Raw genomic sequence first — 13,097 nt, forward strand, 5'->3', positions numbered from 1 at the left:
CCCAAATCCCAGTGAGATGGCTTTTCTAAGGACCTGTCTTGACAGCAATTACAGGACAGCTTTTAAAAAAAATTAGATTGGCATTAACAGTGGCACAGGAACACTTGGATGCCCTCCCTGAGGCCGGAATTGAGAACAATTTCATTTATCCCTCTCCTCCCAGCTATGCCAGCCACGCTGAGGGCACATTTTGACACAGATTTATGGGGAGGCTGCAGGAACAGCTGAGGTGCACCCAGCACAACAGGGCCCTGTGGTGGAAGGAGCATTTCTAACAACCCTTCCCCAGTTTTTTGGGATTTATGGCTTTGATATAGAAGTGGCCTGGGAGAAGAGCAGATCATCCTCTTGCTTGAGTGTAGCAGAGAGCAGCGTGGCTCAGTCCTTTCCTTGAGAATTCAGCAGGGTTAGACCTTCATCAAGCATTCCTCAGGAATTCAAGGTGGTCAGGCCTTACGAAATCCCATTCCATGTGCTATTTCCAGCTGCCTGTTGGCGAATCAGAGTCTGGAGTGCCAGGAGCCACTCGAGCTTTTCCCTTGCATCATCTGCAGCCAGGAGGTGACAAAAGCAGCCCAACTGTCCCTTGTCCCTCAGCTGTGCCCTAGCCCTGGGTGTCCATTCCTGCCCCAGCCTGCTGAGTGCCAGGAAAAGAGAAATAAATGCAACACCAAGCAGAGAATTAGGGAATTGGAGAATTAAGGAATGATTTGGGTGGGAAGGGACCCTAAACATCGTCTCATTCCATGGGCACGGATGGATCAGCTTGCTCAAGGCCCCAAAGAGAGATTTCAGGCTCTGATGGTTTTTGTCTTCTGAGCAAACAGGGATTAGAGATCCTTCGGGAAGAGTCTCTATTCCAAATGCCAGGACAGACAGTAAGAAATTAAGGAATCTGATATCCTGCCACAGAGCACATCCCTGCAGCAGCCTGCTTCCTTGGATACCCTGAAGCACATTCCTGTTGGCCTCATCTCCCACCTGACGGCATTTGAAATGTTTATAATAAATCCTTCATGCTGAGGGGAAGCTCCAATCTCTGCCCCTGTGACAGGGACAGGACCCAGGGAGCAGCTGGAGCTGTATCAGGATATTCCATGATTCCATAATCCTTTCTCCTGCCTGTTGGGACATAACAGTTATTTCCTCACATGTAACTCCTCTGGATCCCGATTTAAAAATCCTTTCCTGTGGTGACAAACCTGAACTTTGGGGCTTTGTTTTCCCCTAAGTGATCCTGGAATTCTGCTGCCTGAATTCAACTCCCACCATCGCCTTTTTGGGGCGGGGACCCTGCGAAAGTGAAGCCAAAATTCGGTGCCGCCGGCCCGAGCTCCCTCTGCCGGTGCCGGTCCCGCAGCGCCCGCCCGGATCCCGCGGGGATCCCACCCAGATCCCACCCGCATCCTGCCGGGATCCCACCCAGATCCTGCCGGGATCCCACCCGGATCCTACCGGGATCCCACCCAGATCCCACCCGCATCCTGCCGGGATCCCACCCGGATCCTGCCTGCATTCCACCCGCATCCCACCAGGATCCCACCCGGATCCTGCCTGCATCCCACCCGCATCCCACCGGGATCCCACCCACATCCCGCATCCCTCCCAGATCCAGCCCGGATCTCACCCGCATCTTGTCCGGATCCTGCCGGGATCCCTCTCGGATCTCATCCGGATCCTGCCCTCATCCCACCCGGATCCTGCCTGCATCCCACCTGGATCCCACCAGGATCCCACCCAGATCCTGCCCTCATCCCACTCGCATCCCATCCTGATCCTGCCCGCATCCCGCCCGGATCCACTCCCGCATCTCACCGGGATCCCACCCGCATTTTTCTCGGATCCCATCCGGATCCAGCCTGGATCTCACCCGTGTCCCGCCTGGATCCCACCCGGATCCCGCCAGGATCCTGCCCGCAGCCCGCTCGGATGGCACCCGGATCCCACATCCCACCCGAATCCCGCCTGGATCCCGCCAGGATCCTGCCCGCAACCCTCTCGGATCGTACCCGGATCCCACATCCAGCCCGCATCCCACCCGAATCCCGCCCGCATCCCCTCCGAATCCCGCCTGGATCCCACCTGGATCCTGTCCGGATCCCCCCGAATCCCCCCCGAATCCCTCCCGGCTCCCGCCCGGGTCCCGCCCGCAGCTGAGCGGGATCCAGGATGCGCTTCCCGGGCGACCCCGCGGGCTCATCCCGGCTCCAGAGCAGGAGGAGCCGGGCCCTGGGCAGGTGGGCTCTGCTCGGGGGGTTGCTATGGCAGGAGCGGGAAGCGTTTGTCCCGATCCAGGCACAAAGTTGGCAGCAGGATCTGCAAGAGCAGATCGCCCTTGACTGAGGATGGAGCCAAGCTCAATGGGAATGAAGAGTCCTCAGTTCCCTGCGCCTGCTGTTCAGAATTGCTCTGGGGGTTTTATTCAGGAAGTTCGTTTGGGAAAACATCCCAATTTCCTCGGTAAAGTGTGTGGCTGGAATTGCCAAATCCTTTTGCACCATGAGAGGCTTTTTGGGCCTGTTCAGGCTGGAGAGGAGAAGCTGCAGGGAGAGCTCAGAGCCCCTGGCAGGGCCTGAAGGGCTCCAGGAGAGCTGCAGAGGGACTGGGGACAAGGATGGAGGGACAGCACCCAGGGAATGGCTTCAGAGTAGGATTTAATGGGATCTTGGGGATGAGGAATTGTTCCCTGGCAGGGTGGGCAGGGCTGGCATGGAATTCCATCCCTGCATCCCTGGCAGTGCCCAAGGCCAGGCTGGACACTGGGGACAGTGGGAGGTGTCCCTGCCATGGCAGGGGTGACACTGGATGATCTTTAAGGTCCCTCCCAACCCAAAGCATTCCAGGATCCTTTAAGCCTCTGGTTCAGCAAAGTGGCTTTTAAAAAAGGAAAATGAGAAGCACAGCCCCAGAGCTCCCGGTGACTCCAGAAGGAAGCCAGGATGTCCTGGCAGAGATGCCACAAGAAATTCAGGCAGGGACAGGACCCTGCTGCCATAGCTGCAATAACCAAAAAAATCCAAGGGAATTAAGTGAATTAAAAATCCAAGTGGATTAATCCAAGTGGATTATTTTTTTTCCAGGAACTTCCACTTCATGTAGTAATTGAATTTTCTTTTCTCTTCTTCATTGGCACAGGCAGAGACAAAACTTCCAACTGATTATTGGTTTAGGCTTTTTTATTTTTTTCTTCTTCTTTTGGGGAGGGATAAAACAAAGGGAGAACAGGGCTAAGAAAGGATTGTAGGACTGGACCCTATGGAAGACCAAGATTTCCTGAGCTCTTCCAGCACTCCTTAGAGGGTGCCATCATAGAGATTCTAAATAAAACCCTTTTTTACCAATTTTCTTAAAAAAAAAAAACATGTTGGGACTTTTGAATCTCCTCTCTTTTTTTTAGATTTTATTTTAAAAAAACAAAACATGTTGGGACTTTTAAATCTTCCTTCTTTTTTTTTTTTTCCTTTTTAAAATTTTCTTTAAAAAATACATGTTGGGACTTTTTAACCTCCCTTTTTTTTTTTTTTTTTTCCATTTTCTTGAAAAAATAAATTTCATTACAGGGGTCTCCCCTCCAGCTGATTCCCAATGTTTTACAGGATGAGCTCCACATCCTGCTGCCTTCACAGCAGCCTCAAAGCCAGGTTTGAATTCTATGGAATAAGCAGCAGTGAAGTCGCTATCAAAATAAGCAGGAGCTCCCAAAAAAAACCTCAAACAACCAAACAAGAGGAGTTGAATGAACTCATCAAAGACCTTTTGGAGCACTGGGGCTGGTGAATCACCACTTTTTCCCTCCCTCAGCAACTCCATCCTTGCCTGGAGCCCCGGGGAGGGCAGGTGGAGTGGGAAGGGCATGACTTCAGCAAGTTAAAAAAAAAAAAAAACCCTTCATATAAAAAAAAAAAAAAAGGCAGAAAGTCGACATCACCCCAGTCATGTGATGCAAAAGAACCAATGGAGGCAGGTCCTGGAAAGGGGAACAGTTAAATTTGTAATTTGGGTTGTGTGAAACACTTCTTTGGGCCTCATAAACAACCACAGAACCACAAGTTGGGTACGGAGGCAGTCACCCAAGAGCGGGTCCGGGATATTGGTCAGCAGGGAGGGCGAATCGTTGTGCCTGCAAACCACAGGGTTTCGGAGGGTGGTAAGCATCAGCAACCACAAGCAAGCCGCTATATTTTTTTTTTTTTTCCCCCTCCTTAAGAAACAATTTCAGAGTCCTTTGAGCAAAAGTAGCTCAGGATCCGCTCCCGAGGCGCCGGGATGGAGCCGAGAGGGATGGCTGGGAGGAGGGTGGTGGCAATGACCAATCTTCACTTTGCACTCCCCAAGGTGGAAGAAACCCTAAATTCCCTCCCAGTGAAGAGAGAGTGAGTTTTAGAGAGGAAACAATGGCTTCAAACAGCATATTTGAGTCACTTCCTTCTTACCAGCACTTCTTGAGAGGTAAGTGCCATTCAGAATTTCTAAATCGATGTTTTGCTTTCCCATGTTTCACAAAATGCATGTTTGGAGAGGATCTGGGCACTTCCTTGCAGCACATGGGGTTTTTTCCACTTCAGTTTTCTTTGAGTTGATATCTGAGCTGGCAGAAATATCATCTCCTTGCTTATCAGTGAAAGAGATTCCAACAAGGTTTCATTGAAGCTGTTCAAACAACAGTTGCATGCTCGTGAATTTGCGCCGTTCCTAAATCCCAGAGGGCTCGGACAACTCCTGGGAATTCCTGCAGGTACAAGAGTGGCAGCTCAAGCTCCTCTTTGGTTCTTTCTGGGGACTTTTTGAGCAGCTGCCACAATGACAAATGACCGTGCAGGGAGGCAGCAGCAAGCCCAGCCAGCAGAGCAGGATTCAGGCTGGGTTTAAGGCTCAGATTAAAAGCTTAGGAACCTGCTTAAAGTTTGCTGCAACTCACGTGGCTCGGGGAAAGGAGTGCTGGGGATGGACTGGGAGGCTCTGAGGATGCTCTGATGGCTGAAGGAGCAGCTGCAGCCCTGGAGGGGCTCCGGGGGGAATTTCAGCCAGCAATCCGTGTTGTGTCACCGGTGACCAAGAGGTTGGAGCGTTCTTGTCGTGCTCTCAGCCCCCCCTGTGGAGCTGCTGCTGCTGCTTTAGTCATGGCTTATTCACACAGCTCAGCGCGAAAAACTTCTCAGCTCCCTGGGAATGAGCTTCCCAAAGAGCTCCTGGAGCTCAGCTTGTCCCTGTCCTGCAGAGAGGGGCTGTGCCCACGTGGGTGACAAGGGCACGGAGCCTGGCCCAGCCTTGGCCAGGGAGCAATGGATTTTATTTTATTTTATTTTATTTTATTTTATTTTATTTTATTTTATTTTATTTTATTTTATTTTATTTTATTTTATTTTATTTTATTTTATTTTATTTTTTTGTGTTTAAGTTGGGATTAAATGTGTGAGATGGCATTTCTTGTTTGGACTTAGATGTTTGTTAGTTTTGATCTGTGTTACAGTCTCACAAGGTGTGAGTTCTGTTGTACTAAACTTTAGTAAGTTAAAAATGGAGATGTATCTTTCTATAAGGTTTTTTAAGGATAAACGGTTAGATAAGAAATTATATATAAACTATTTTTACTTTTAACTCAATAACTACTTGCGGCTTGCAATGAGGACTTTTTTATCTAATTATACAACACTACTCAAACTCAAGAAGGTGAAGAAGAAGGTAAAGAAGGACCAGCTTCTGCTTTAAAACTTCTATCTTGTTTTGTACATGTTATTAGCTTCTAGAACTTTAAGTTTTCCACCATGTGATATTACACACATCTATTCAAACGACACACTTATAATCCTAAATCTGTTCTTTAATTTTAGAAGTTTTCTCCAGGGCCTCAGGTCAGTGCAGTGTTCTCTTGGGGGCACAGAAAGTCTGGAATTCTCAGCAGCCAGGGTTCCAAAAATGGAGCAGCACTTCAGAGCTGCTGAGAGCCCAGCCTGGCTGTGGTGAGTCAGGAGTTTATTCCCATTAATAACGGGGAATGCGGAAGAGCTGCTCCCAGCTGCTGTGTCACCCCTGGCAGCAGCTCCTGAGGGTCACAGCCGGCCCAAGTCCTACCCAGCTCTGCTGTTCAAATCTATTTTTTCCCCCCCTCCTCCTCCTCCTCATAGCCGAAGTTTTTCTCCATCTTTTTCCTGGCAGTGCAGGCTGTGAGTCACCAGCACCTTGGTGCCTGGCTGGGGGAGATGCTGAAGGGTGAGCAGGAGGTGCCCAAGTGCTGCCATTGCTCAGGGAAAGGAAGCAATACTGCTAAAATAACAAGCAGGATCTTCCTGCGATTCGTCAGCCTATTTTTTTAATTGAATTTTTTTTTTTTTTTTTTTTTTTAGCTCAGCAACTGCTCGGTGTTTAATGTGTAGCACAGGAAGGGTTCTTGAGGAAATTCTGTGTGTGTGATAAAGCACAGAGTGAACCTCGTGGGGCTGTGCCTGTGCCAGGCCATGGGGTGGGATGGAGAGCAGGGGTCGTGTGCTTGGCAGGAACCCAAAACATTTCAGAGCAGCTGGTTGAAAACCAAGGGCTGGCTTGTCCAGAAAAGGAGGAGTTTCTTAAAGCTGCTTAATCCAGCAAGAGATTTAGCTCAACACCCCAGAATGGGGTTTAGTTTTGTCCTCATTTTTGGCAATAATGTTGTTCCAGTGCCAGGATTTCGTTTTCTTTGGGGAATGGGCTACAAGCAGGGCTAGGCTGGAAGTCACCTGCATATCTTAGGAACACCTGGAATGTTCTGGGCCAGGCTGGACTGGGCTTGGAATAACCTGGGATAGTGGGAGGTGTCCCTACCCATGGCAGGGAGTGGAATGGGATCATCTTTAAGGTCCCTTCCACCTCAAATCATTCCTGTTTTTTATATTGATGTAAAATTTCCTATTCAGTTTTGACAGCCCAGGCACAAGATCCTGCAGAACTTTGTGTAAAGAGGTTTTTTTCTGCAGAAAACCTCAGGTCAAACATTTCAGTTGAGCTGTAAAACAAATGTTTCATGATTGCAAAAGAACATCGTGTGTGTGTGTGTGAACGTGGAACGGTTTTCCAGCAGTTCCCTTTTTGTTCCTTTCTCCACTCAAACGAGCCCAGGGCAGTTTCAAAATCCTGGGCTCAGCAAAAGGAACGTTTGGGCTCGGGAGCAAGAAAAATAATCATCCCTAGGGTGGGTTGTTCTCACCCTATTTCTCAACAGCCTTTGCAAAGAAACGTCCCCAAAGTGCCTCTTTTCTGCTTTTCCCGCCAAAATTTATTGCACTTTCTCCCTCAACCGAAATCGTGAAGGAAAGGGGAAAAAAACCTTGTTTGCTCTGTGGATTTCCCTTTATCAGGCCAGGCAGCTCTGCGAGAAGGAAATCCATCATACTTTTGGAGCTTGATACTGGGTGAAAATTGGGAAAAAAGGAGGGGAATGGGGAAGCAGCAGCGTCAGTGCGGCCGCTGAGGGCAGAGGCAGGCCCAGCAAGCCCGATTTCTCCCTCAACCGAAATCGTGAAGGAAAGGGGAAAAAAACCTTGTCTGCTCTGTGGATTTCCCTTTATCAGGCCAGGCAGCTCTGCGAGAAGGAAATCCATCATTCTTTTGGAGCTTGATACTGGGTGAAAATTGGGAAAAAAGGAGGGGAATGGGGAAGCAGCAGCGTCGGTGCGGCCCCTGAGGGCAGAGGCAGGCCCAGCAAGCCCGATTTCTCCCTCAACCGAAATCGTGAAGGAAAGGGGAAAAAAACCTTGTCTGCTCTGTGGATTTCCCTTTATCAGGCCAGGCAGCTCTGCGAGAAGGAAATCCATCATACTTTTGGAGCTTGATACTGGGTGAAAATTGGGAAAAAAGGAGGGGAATGGGGAAGCAGCAGCGTCGGTGCGGCCCCTGAGGGCAGGGGCAGGCCCAGCAAGCCCAATTTCTCCCTCAACCGAAATCGTGAAGGAAAGGGGAAAAAAACCTTGTCTGCTCTGTGGATTTCCCTTTATCAGGCCAGGCAGCTCTGCGAGAAGGAAATCCATCATACTTTTGGAGCTTGATACTGGGTGAAAATTGGGAAAAAAGGAGGGGAATGGGGAAGCAGCAGCGTCGGTGTGGCCCCTGAGGGCAGGGGCAGGCCCAGCAAGGCCGACACGTTCACGGGGTGTGGTACACCACAAAGGATGTGGCCCTCTTCCTATCACACCACACCAGCTCCCCGCTCAGGGAATGAGCAGCAGGCTGGAACCTCCCAATTCCCAACACATTCCAAGGAGAACTTTTGGGATGGGGCATCAAAATGAGTCCTCTTGGCTGGGGGGGGGGCTTGTGGTAAAGAGTGACCCTAGAGGTTTTACAGGAGGACAAAATAATTGCATCACACCCCCTCCCCCTCCAATTTTTATTTAATTTTAGTGATTTCTAATTTTATAATCTTTAATTTTATAATTTATAATTTTGTAATTTCTCAAGGTTGTTTCATTGTCACAATTTTAAATTTCCTGATAATTTTGCCTATGAAGGAAAACAGAACTCATCTTTTTCTGCAGCTCAGAAGAGCACCAAGTGTAATATTTTCCAGGAGGGCATTTTCCCCTCATTTTTGCTGCAAGGTTTGATTCTTTCAGTAGGAAAAGTTTTCTCCTGGTTTTGTCTTTGTAGTAATTTTTTATTAATTAATCATGGCCGTGGTGTGAAATTTGGTTGGTTTGTTGTTGGCTGGGAATGAACAGCAGCACAGCAATTTTATAACATAGAAAACCAGAAAATTACACTGTGGGTGATTTCTTCCGAGTCTTACAGTGCCAAGGAGCAACCAGGCATGGAGGGAATCTTGCCTTGTAAATGCAAAATAAAAGTGTGGTGAGTCCAAGGAAGGGCAACAAAGCTGGGAAGGGGCTGGAAAACAAATCCTGAGGGGAGCAGCTGAACTGGGGGGGCTCAGCCTGGAGCAAAGGAGGCTCAGGGGGGACCTCATTGCTCTGCACAGCTCCTGACAGGAGGGGCAGGGAAAGGAGGAGAGGAAATGGCTCAAATGGCACCAGGGCAGGCTCAGGTTGGAGACTGGCACAGAAAATTTCCCTGGCAGAGTGGTCAGGCCTTGGGCTGAGCTGCCCAGGGAGGTTTGGAGTCACTGAATTGTCCCAGAGCAGTCTGGATGTGGCCTTGGGGACAGGGATTGGGGGGATGGCACTGGGTGATCCTGGAGGTCTTGAGATGATTTAATGGAGAAGCTCTCCCTGCTCTGAAGGTTCTCCCTGGATCCAGGGACACTTGAGCACTCTGCTTCTCACTGGAAATGAGCGGCTCTGGCTTTCCTTGTGGTGGGATTCCCGTTGGAAACGTCCTCAAGTCCCTGGTGCTGGGTGGGAGTGGAGGCTGAAGGGGCTCCTTCCCATCAGCTCCAGAATTGTGGAATCCTCATCCCTGGAATGTCCCAGGCCAGGTTGGGGCACCCTGGGACAGAGGAAGGTCTCCCTGCCATGGCAGGGATGGAATGGGATGATCTTTAAATCCCCCCCAATCCAAACCAGTCTGGGATTCTCTGTTCCAGTGGCATAAATTCCCTTGTCACTGTGGACAGAGAATTTTCCAGGCCTTTTTCAAGCTGCCTGCGCCGTACCAAAGAGTTAATTCCTGTCAGCATTATAAACCACTGACTGCAGCTTGTGAATAGGAAATTGAACTAAAGCTCATAAAAACCTTGGCTTACAAGTAGAAAAACCTTGCACAATGTCTGATTTACACAGCCTGAGCTCTTTTTTCACTTAAAAGCCTTGAGAAACATTGCGAGGCCTGAACACAGGAAGTAAAAAGTCTGACAGAGCTGAACATGCTGCTCTGGTGAGATCAAGAGATTTTATCCTGAGCCAAAATATTTCACTGAGCGTTTCAGCAGCCACACTCAGCCCAGGGATGTGTTGTGCTGAGTCTGAAAAGGATTTAGGTTCTGTCTGGCCTGCACATCCCTCAGATTGTTTTGCCTTTGCCCTTTCTCACTTGGCCATTAATTAGAGATTGTTGGGTGTTGTACCATGAGGGACCAGCTCCAGCTCTGAGGTGGAAAATGAAAGTATCTCCCCCATGCTGCCAGGGGATGCAGTAAAAACAGAAAGTAAACTGCTTTTCTTTTTTTTTTGTGTGTGTGACCAGAAGATAATCAAGATTTAGTTTGACTGCTGAGGCGTGATCCCAAAATAACAGGATGCTTATCTTGAAATGCACGTGAAAGCCAGGGGTAGTGGCAAGTTTACGAAAGTAATTTTTGAAATTTGACTTCAGAATAAAGAATGAGTGCCCCAGTCATGCTTCTCATTGAAAATGAGCGGCTCTGGCTTTCCTTGTGATGGGATTCCCATTGGAAAAGTCCTCAAGTCCCTGGTGCTGGGTGGGAGTGGAGGCTGAAGGGATCAGGGGCTCGCTCCCATCAGCCCCAGAATTGTGGATTATTTGATAGGGGAGAGTCTGCACCTAAACAAGAGTGGCAAAGAAATTACTGCTGTTGGATTTAGAAATTGGATTTGAAAAGCCAAGGAGAAAGAATCCTAAGGAAAAAAGCAGATTTCTCTGTAGGTTATCCCAAAACCAGCAGAAATGTCTGACTTTGCCATCCTGCCACGTGCAGATGGGACCTGCTGGGTTCCAGAGGTTTCTGCTGCACATCCAAAGGGATTCCCAGGCAGGAATGGGGATGGAGAACAAGGCTGAAAGGCATTAAATTGTACCAGGGGGGTTCATTGCCATAAAACCCCACCGAATCCAAGCCTTGAACAGAATCCTAAAAACCCCTGGATTTGTCCATACATACAAAGTAGCATGGAACTAATTATGTTGGAAAAGCCCTTTAAGATTATCAACAATTTCTTAATAAATACCAGCCAGGTTGAGGGGGGGAAAAAACCAAACCAAAACAAACAAAAAACCACAACCAACCAAAAACGAACAAACAAAGCAAGGAAACAAAACAAAAAAAAAAACAAAAAAGTTTGGAAGGGTTAAGCTCTCCCTTTGCCTCTCCCTGTCCTATTTCAGAGCACAAAGCAAACCCTGTTAAAGCTGGGGAAGAAAGATCCCCTGGAAGCAGCTCTGTCATCTGCCAGATGATTTGTGGCTTCCTCCAGGACATCTGGGATTGGCCATGGAGAGAGACAGGCCACGGTGACTCACTGGGCTGGGAGGACAAGAAAACATTGTCCTCCCTCCTTTTGCTGCTCTGCAGAGGCTGGGTAATATTTGGATAAACTTGAGTCAGCTGCCCAAATTGTGCAGAGAAATCTCCTCTCCGAGAGGCATCGATGAGCTGTGTGGGGTGGCAGCAGTGCAGGTGACAGCAGTGCTGGTGGCTGAAGCACCTGAGATCCCACCAAGGGCTCCAGGCCGTGGGCGCCTTGGTTTGAAAAGACAGGTGTTTGATAAGGAAGGCAGGAGCCTCTGTTGAGATTAAAAAATGCAAATTGTTATAGGCTGAATTATTACGATATTGAAATTAAGGGGCAAAGATATGGGAGTGGGAATAGCAGTTCTTTATTAGGAAAATTAAAAATACAAATGCAATGGTACTAACAAAAATAAAAACCACTGCCAGAGTGAGAGCAGTCCCTGTCCCCTGTGTGTCAGGGGGTGTCCCAGCCCCATCCCAGGGGGCTCAGCCCTCCTGCAGTGCCAGCTGTGGCTCTGCTGCAGCAGGGATCCTGCACAAGGGGGGAGTTTTCCTCTGCAGCTCCAGGGCAAGAGGCAGCTGCTCCTCTGGCAATGCCCTGGAAAGGCTGCTGTGCTGTTCAAGGCTTTGCAAGGGTTCTTCAGGGTGAGAGAGATGGACGAGAATCTCTGGCTTCATGATCAGAAGGCTGGATTTATTATTTTATGATATATAACACATTACGACTGTACTAATAGGAATAGAGAGGAAAGTTCAGAAGCTGCTAAGCTAAGGATAGAATAGGAATCGAATAACAAGAGAGCTCTCTGTGAATGGATTTATTATTTTATGATATATAACACATTATGACTGTACTAATAGGAATAGAGAGGAAAGTTCAGAAGCTGCTAAGCTAAGGATAGAATAGGAATCCAATAACAAGGGAGCTCTCTGTGAATCTGTCCCAGAGAACTTGGTCCCTTAATTTGTAATTGGCCCTTAATTGTAAACATGGAACGTGGGCCAATCCCAGTTGCAGCTGTTACATCCCACATCAGCAGATAACAACCATTTACAATTCTTCTTCTGGGGCCTCAGCTTCCCAGAAGAGGAAAAATCCCAAAGGATTTTTATGAAAAGATGTCGGTGACCCTGTGCTGCTGTGCCAGCACCTCAGATTGGATCCAGGCAGGAATGCTTGGCTCCTCCCCTGGGCGGAGCATCTCCCCATGGGATGCTGGGATTGGCTCAGCCCTGCAGGGACACTCAGTGGCCATGGAGAGCAGAGATCTCCTGGAGGGAGGGTTGGCTGTGGGAGAGAGAAAGGAAAAACTGCCCAGGAACAGCAGAGAACTGCCCCAGCTCTGACAGATGGGAACAGAACACACAGCCCCAGCCCCATCCTGCATTTCCAGCCCAGGGCAGTTGGTGAAGCCTTGCACACACCAGAAGATCCTCAGGGCTACTGAAATCAAGGCATGCCCATCCTGGCAATGGAAGGAGTAGGAATTATGCAGATTCCCAATGTCATTTCCAAAATAAATGACTTTTTTTAACACTGGGATCCCAGCCAAAGCCTAGCTCTACAAACAATTTAAGTTTAATAATAAAACTAAATGGTTTAGTCCGGTGAAACTAATTATAGTCCAAAACATTAAATTTTCTGTAAAGATTTATTCAAAATATTGAAATAGGAGAAGGAAAAGGGCATGGAAGGACTGAGTGTGAAGTAGGGAAGGAGAGAGTGAGGGCAGCTCAGTTGGAAATTGAGTTTCCAGTTCATCCTTGCTGTTGTCTGGAGGATTCCCCACTTCTGCTGTGAGTGAAACTCTGTCAAACTGGGCAGTTTCACCTCGTGAAGATCTGTGAGAACACTTTCTCTGGCTCTGATCAATCTGGGAATTTCTGTTTCCAACCTGTAGTTTTTGTTTTGAGTTTCTGATTCCAGTGAACCCCCAAGCAGTCCAAGATGGGCTTGGGGTTTTTTTCTTCTTTTGCCTCA

General features: G+C 48.5%; 1 protein-coding gene across 1 annotated transcript in view; it reads left to right on the top strand.

The window, feature by feature from the left end:
* Positions 1–4,321: 4,321 nt before the first annotated feature.
* The window catches only part of RUNX1 (RUNX family transcription factor 1), a 150,656-nt gene continuing 141,880 nt past the window's right edge, over positions 4,322–13,097 (top strand). Inside the window, exon 1 of the mRNA XM_064718035.1 lies at positions 4,322–4,449. Within this exon, the coding sequence (XP_064574105.1) occupies positions 4,395–4,449 (55 nt within the window). The 5' untranslated portion in view covers positions 4,322–4,394. The remainder of the gene's footprint in view (positions 4,450–13,097) is intronic.

Source organism: Zonotrichia leucophrys, chromosome 1 (assembly GCF_028769735.1).
Source record: "Zonotrichia leucophrys gambelii isolate GWCS_2022_RI chromosome 1, RI_Zleu_2.0, whole genome shotgun sequence".
NCBI lineage: Eukaryota > Metazoa > Chordata > Aves > Passeriformes > Passerellidae > Zonotrichia > Zonotrichia leucophrys.